This window comes from Sparus aurata, chromosome 14 (genome assembly GCF_900880675.1).
Source record: "Sparus aurata chromosome 14, fSpaAur1.1, whole genome shotgun sequence".
Taxonomy (NCBI): Eukaryota; Metazoa; Chordata; class Actinopteri; order Spariformes; family Sparidae; genus Sparus; species Sparus aurata.
Genome location: NC_044200.1, coordinates 17,062,700 through 17,070,133, shown reverse-complemented (window position 1 = coordinate 17,070,133; position 7,434 = coordinate 17,062,700). Strand labels below are relative to the sequence as shown.

The following is a 7,434-nucleotide window of genomic DNA, read 5'->3' as shown; positions in this document are numbered from 1 at the left end:
CACACACACACACACACACACACACACACACACTCACGTTTGCACACAAGATAAACTTGTCGGCCAAAACACGTAAACTAAAGCTGGACCGCTATAAGTTTTTTAGTTAAAAACTGATCAAATGTGAAATGTGAAAAGGGTCTGCAGTTCCTAAATGTGATTTAGCATCTTTCAGCTCATTGTTTTGACAAACTTAGCAACTAGCTGCTGAACACAGTGGAGCAATGAGCAGTTTAAAAGACAGATATTTGCTTCAGGGACTAAAACAGAGCTAAAAGAACAGTGAAGATTGGACTACAGTCATTAAAAACATGACTGCAGGCAATCAGGGTGGCCATGGCCCCTCCTCCCCGGCCCCTGTTAGGAGCACCTTTGGCTGGATGTTGAATGATGAACTGTTCGGTATCCTCATGTTAGCATCTCACCTTTTACATCAGTGCTTCTTGCGACATTCAACACAACTTTAAAATGTATAATATGTATCCATACTGACAAATCTTGTACACCAATCCTGTGTAATACATTTAACATTTGACCTTTTTTTATGACTTGCTGTGGTGTTTTGTAGTGTTGTATCATCAGGTGTTTTTGTTTTACTGACTAACTGCTATTTAGGGTTGAGAGTTGTCCTTCCTTGTACAGCAGACAGCAGATCAAAAACCTGGATAAGGAATTTCTATTCCACAGTTTCCCAGTTTTCTATCTCCAAACCAGGTTACAACAGGCTTTTTCATAACATGCACTCCTTTAATTCTAACAAGCCCAAAAATATATTCTGATGTTGTACTAGGCACTCTTACTGAAGGTCAAACATGAAACAGAAGTACTGGAAAATACAGGGCTGTGTTAGTGTGTGTGTGTGTGTGTGTGTGTGTGTGTGTGTAGGGGGAAGGTGCAAGTGAAGTGACAGCGGAAAATGCATCGAGGGACAGAGCAGAAAAAAGAAAAAGAGAAAGTGGGAGAGCATGTGATGACCTAAAACTGCCTGTGCTGCCCGTGTGTGAAAGAATGGAAAGACCCGATCACGACTGTCACTGCCACTGTCATGACAACCACGGCGAGCCACACTGAGACAAACTGACACTGATGTTTGGTGGTTTTTAAAGCCACAGCGAAAAATGTGCACGCTTACTGCGACTAACATAAATCAGATTTACGGTCATAACAGTGTTCAACCACTGAAGCACCACTTCAGAGTTTAAAACCTACATACATTTATTTTAAATCCAACTGATGATCTTAAAGTTAGTAATAATGACAAATAAATCTAGCAGGGACACATCTTAAGTCTGCATAGCTTGAGGGGGAAAAAAGGTAATTATACTGCAAAACAAGTGCATGAATGTACGATATGAGGCCTGAGTCACTTCAGGAGGCATCACATGTAATCAAAGCAAGTAAATCATAAGTGCTCCACATACTGAAGAGCATAACTTCTCTATGTCGACTGGGCCTGTGTTAGTCTCTGGCTCCATCTCGTGGCACTGAAATGCCTTGCAGTTATTTGATTAGTAGGTCATATCAAACAGCCTACGTGACCTTCTAATGTTTCCCCATTTAGATGACGTGGCAGCTCAATGCAATTTCACTGTGTTCTTGTGACCGCAATGGCCTGTTCTGGCCAGGAGGTCCTTTTGGTCTTTAAATAGCCGATCCAGGGATCAACTCTCCTTGAGCTGCGATATTATCCTCCTCTTTATTGCCATGTGACGAGTCAAGTCATAAATGGTATGTTTAATGAACTGCTTTTCCATTCCTATTTTGGTAACACTTTATAACCATCACAAATAAAATGGTGAATTTACAGTTAATTAGTTTATTATTATATTAGCTGCTTACCATATTCAGATTGGTGGTACAAAATTTAATAAATTCTACCGAGCAGAATATCTATTTACAGTAATCGAAATCAGCTCCCCACTTACCACCTGGACCATCAATAAATATAACCCAGTAACATTATATACACTTTTCTGAAATGCGGTAGAAAAATTACATGATTAAGATTGCGCTAAAATTGTTCTTCCCGGCCACTACCCCCAGGTAATGGTGGAATAACTGGAATAACTGTGGAGACTGTACACTGTTAAATATAAGAGGCCCTGCTGTTGGAGGAGGCAACCAAGGCGAAGAGGGAGAGCGATAAAAAAAGAGTTAAAACAATAGTGAACAGAAGGGCATTCACCCAATGGAGAGCACCGGTGTTGAGTCAAAGTCTGTTCCCTTGCTGATATGTGTTCCCTCCTACCTAGGGCTTGAGCAATCGAAAACATCATTCTTTCTAATGTTCAGTAACCAACAGGACATGCTACTTATTAATACAAGCAGGTGTGTTACTCTTCACTTTCACAGCACTGAAAAAGGACATTTCTCAGTCAAATTGATTTTGGCTTGGATGCTAGCCAGGATGCTAGCGGTAGCCATGTTGTTGGTACTATCAGCAGTCATAGCTCAGCACAGGGAAAATGCTGTTTATGCTTGAAGTAAATTTCAAAGTACTACTTTTACTTGTAACAGAGTATTAGTATAGTATAGTCACTGTGGTGGTTACCTTACTGAAGGCAAAAGATATGAGTAGGCTAACGTTATGCTACCACTGGTTGATTCATTGTCATTGAGGCCTGATTTTCGTGCTATTTTACAGAATTCATTTAATTATATGATTTTTGTTTTAATTTTTTTAGTTTTATTATCTAAAGAGGAAAAAAAAACGATTTCCATGTTCTCAATTATTATTTAATTTTTTATTTTTTATATTTTCTATGACTTTTTCGTGTCCTGGCCCGACCTCCTTACCAGCTGGCGGCGGTGATGCGCCATTTTGTTTGCCAACCGCCAAAACCCACATTAAGAAGTAGACGAAGAAGAAGAAGAAGAAGAAGAAGAAGAAGTCATCACTCAGAGCAGCGGGTGCCGTGGCAGAGAGGACCGGGGCGCCCTCACACATTTCTTTTCCTCTAAAAATGGGAAACCTGCCGGCCTCCATAAGGTAACAACACTCATGACATGTCGCTGTGATAATATCGCTTGTGCTTGTGTGAGAGCCGTTGAGCAGAAGCCGCGTATAGATTAACAAAATGGGGGGGTTGAAGATGCATCCGCATTTTGACAAGCGGGACCGTGGACTCCCAAATTGTTTCAGACCGTTGGGAGCAAAGTGCAGCGACGAAAGGTGCTTCACAGCCCAGCTTCATTTATCAGAGCTTTTCTTTTCTTTTTTAGCGAAGATGCCATTGATAAACATGACGATTTTGTCAACGCCTTCACCCCTCTCAGATTTTAATTGAGAGGCATTTGTCGCGCATGACAGGTACAATCAGCGTCACTGTTGTATAGAAGACATGTTCAGTGGTCAAGAACAAAGACATTAAACATGTACAATTCGTTCCCACAGAGTTAATATAGGACACAAGATGAAATATAAAGTAATGTCAAATATAAAACTTTACATTGTAGAGATGGTCAAAGGAAGCGGTGTGTTTACTGAATCATAAAAACAATCACAACACTACAGTTTATCATTGTTATGCCTGTGTAACATTACAATGATACTACACATTATATATTGATGTGCTAGAAATCTATCTATATATCTATATATCTATATCTATATAGATATATATCTAAAATTGCATCAGTGTGATTAAAAATATAAACGATAATAGGCTATAAAATGAACTTACTAGAAGTTATCCCAAGCATAATTTTCTGCTTTATGAATAAATAAATAGGGGTTTTTCGGCAAGTAATGACATATCATGTCATATCATCTTTATGGGATTACGTTTTTGTCTTGTAATTGCACTGTCAAACTGAAAGTGTTTACCAAATTACCTTGAATATTGCAACAGTGATTTAAAATGTACCCGTAAGTTATACTTGATTAAAAGTAAAGTTACGGAGCTAAAAGAAGTCATCCATATGAAAGTATAAGTAAAGTAAAGTGAATAACTCATATATTTACATATATGTATATATTGTATATACCCTGGGTTTATTGATTATTAGCTGGGCTGATTATTGATTCCCATATTCAACATTTTTAGGATTCTTTTAAAAATCTGTTTGACAATGAAAAGTAGTAGTCACCAGTTATCGCTTAAAAGTAGTGACGAATGAAGTACAATATTTGCCTCCAAGATGTGGTGAAGTGGAAGTATAAGAAGCTTAAAATGCAAATGCTCTTGTAAAGTACCACATAATTGTACATAGAGTGAATGTACTGTGTGACGGAAGCGAACATGTGTTGTGCATAACAATCACAGGTCTGTTTGGAGGTTAACATTTAGACGGGACATGAAGTGAGAGTGAAACAGAAACAAAGGTGCCTCTGAGGGACGGCGCTCGCTCATTCTCATTTGCAACAGATCAGTACAGATAGTGAAGCGAGAGGAAGTATAGAGATAGAGAAAAACAAAAATATATCCTCTGAATAAAAAGAGATGTTATTCCGCAGGGTTTGCATAATGAACTGGCCTTTGTTTCGTGTGCCATGTTCTGAGCATTAATACAATTTAAACCTGACATAAAGAAGGTGACCAAAGCAGCTTTCCTTCATTGAAGAAATATTGCAAAAAGATAAAGCTGTTCCTAATCCAACAAGATGCTAAAAAAAACGTGCGTTTACTCAAAGTAGATTAGAAACTATAATGCTCCTTTCATCGTTCTTCCAATATGCTGCCCAGAATTAGAACAGTTGAGTAAGACGGCTATAACCAGCTGAAAATACTGCGCTGCTTACAGAGGCACATTCCAGCATGTCATTCATAATAGTTAGGTATGTAAGTTATTGAGATAAAACAATAACTTATTATATCAATGGCCCAGAATAGAACCATTCACTTTCGGACCAAGAACGTGACTGCTTGTGGTAATGACTCATTTTTTTTTAAAACTGACACTGGTTTGGGTTTTCTTCCAGCCTCTTCAAGACTGCCGCCACGTCAGAACAAGTCAGTGATGGGCGGTTCATCGCCAAGAGGATCAGCAGTCGCATAACCTACTATTATACTCCAGTCTCAGCAGCAGAGGACAAAACATCATGTGCTGCCAAAGAATCTCCGGAATCCACCGATCTTCGCCACATCCGTCCCCCATTATCCTCATCTCTGCCCCTCGGTGATGATTCCTCTTCCTCTCCTTTTCTCTCAGATTCGCCTTCGCACACAGCTGCCTCCCCCCAACACCAATCACATTCTGTCTCCGCTGCCCGTCCCCTTCTTGTTTTCTTCTCTTGGCTCGGTGCACAGCCAGGGGCAGTTGCCAAGTACAGGGACCTTTACCTGGACCGCGGCATGGATGTCCTTTGGGTCCGGAGCAACGTAATGCACTTTCTGTGGCCTCGATGGGGGCTTAACTACGGCTTGGAGGTTTTAAAGGTTTTAGAGGAGCCTCGGTTCTCAGGGAGGGCGGTGCTGGTGCACGCCTCCTCCATCGGTGGCTACTCCTTCACCCAGATACTCAGCCACATCGCTCAGCGACGGAAACAACATGCAGGACTGGCACAGAGGGTGATAGGGCAAATCTATGACAGCTTGGTGGCTGGCAGTCTGGAGCACATGGCGATAGGTGAGAGCGAGCGATCCAGCTCAGGTTACTTTTGTGTTTGATCTTTAAATAATTCATCCGCCCGCTGACCCACTACTCCAGTTTGTCAGGACTCAGGAGAAGAATTTGTGGCAGCTCGTATTTAACTTACCTTAGGAGAGTATCTGTAGTTTACACATTTATTATTTCACTTTTATTAAAGGATTTAAGTGTTAAGTGTAACACAAGTGAAAAATGTGCACAACAAGCACAAGCAACAGAAAACAGTCCAATACCAAAACCCAATAAAAAAGCGGCAGATCCTCACACTCGATCATTTTTTTTGTTTGTTATCTTGATAAATTATGCTAATAATTATTCTCTGACAAAATGAATGAATTGATCTGCTGTAGGGCTGCAGCTAACAGGTTTCAACATTTTTCTTGATTACAAAATCATTGCATTTTTTAGTTTTCCATAGTTGTAAAATAACCCATTGATGGCTACAGTGCAAACAGGAACTGCTAATTCAGCATACTTTTAATGGCACCAAGCTTAATGAGGAGCCCACAGCATTACTCACTAAATCCATGCATCCTTTTACTTCCTGTTAACATCCTCAGAGCTGTAGTTCCAAAACTTACAGTATGAAAGTCTTTCAAATAGAGGAAAGACAAATACACACATAAGGTGTAATTGTACTCTTAATTATAAAATATAAATCGTCTGTCTGTTGTCGTTCTTCAGGCCTCGGCAAGACCCTGCTTCCTCGTTTTGAGCACTTCATCAAAAACACTGCCATGGTTTACTTCTGGCTCTTCAAAACCCAGACAGCAGACCTCTATGACGCCGGCATCCAGCTGTTCAACAACAGCCCGATCACTGCGCCGGCCCTGTTCTTCTCCAGCGACAACGACGTCATGTGCGACCAGGCTGTCATTGACAAGATAACTGACCGCTGGAGGAGGAGGGGCATGACTGTGGAGTGCAAGAAGTGGAAGGAGTCGACACACGCAGCACACATGCGATGCCACCCGGAGGACTACCTCTGTACCCTGGAGAATTACTTGAACTCACTGCCTGCTTGCTCCCTCAGAGCAAAAATGTAAACTGTTGAGGTCTGAATTTTGATTTTAAACTGTAAAGAGTCTTCATGATTTAAAAAAAGAATGCACCTTGATAGTTTTATTTTGCTACTTTGGCATTATTAACAGGGTAACTCGACAAAGACTTCACCCCTAACCCTCTTTTAAGGACTCTCTATTGTTTAACTTTGTTGGAATTATATGCATAATTTAAAAAAACAAACAAAAAAAATGTTATATTTATGTTACGTGCTGCTTGTTTTGCACGGAAGCTGTTCCTGAACTGTTGTTGCACTCGATCCAGAGATCTGGAAACTGCACGTCATGTGTAATAAAACTGTTTGTTGCTCTTTTGTTTTGTTTTTGCTGTATTTATTTGTCTGAAAAGCACTAACAGATATAGATTGTTTACAACAGATCTACACGCGATACAAGTAAGGTTTATTTTCATGATTAAAAGGGCACTATGTAGTTTTTCTACCCCCAATTTACGTAGTCCACTTTTAATCATGTACTCTCTAAGGCGATGTCTTCAAATTGCTTCTTTTGTCCGACTAACCAACCCAGACCCTAAAGGCAATTCCCATTTCTGACATTTCAGCTGGAAAAATGGTCACGATGATCAAATGATTGTCAAAATGAGATGCATTTCATTTTCTTTCCATAGACCATCGTCGCAGCTCTACTCAGGAGGGTGAACCGGTCAGGCAGTAAACCATTTTGATCAGGCATTATGTAGGGCAGCTAGAGGCAAGGAGGGACTGGAAATTAAGGGTAAGTAAACAGCTTGTTGCACTGATATGCGACCTGATCCTGTGTTGTG

The 7,434-nt window shown here is 40.3% G+C and overlaps 1 protein-coding gene across 1 annotated transcript; it reads left to right on the top strand.

The window, feature by feature from the left end:
* The first annotated feature begins 2,829 nt into the window (after positions 1 to 2,829).
* Positions 2,830 to 6,965, top strand: LOC115595127 (uncharacterized). The gene is made up of 3 exons (XM_030439258.1): positions 2,830 to 2,989; positions 4,922 to 5,568; positions 6,274 to 6,965. Exons 1-3 carry the CDS (start codon positions 2,964 to 2,966, stop codon positions 6,633 to 6,635), a joined length of 1,035 nt encoding a protein of 344 aa, XP_030295118.1. The 5' UTR covers positions 2,830 to 2,963; the 3' UTR covers positions 6,636 to 6,965.
* The last annotated feature ends 469 nt before the right edge of the window (positions 6,966 to 7,434 follow it).

Coding starts and splice junctions, on each gene's coding strand:
- LOC115595127 (XM_030439258.1), top strand. CDS start 2,964: ATGGGAAACCTGCCGGCCTCCATAAG. Junction 2,990..4,921: donor AACCTGCCGGCCTCCATAAG/GTAACAACACTC, acceptor GTTTTCTTCCAG/CCTCTTCAAGACTGCCGCCA. Junction 5,569..6,273: donor TCTGGAGCACATGGCGATAG/GTGAGAGCGAGC, acceptor GTCGTTCTTCAG/GCCTCGGCAAGACCCTGCTT.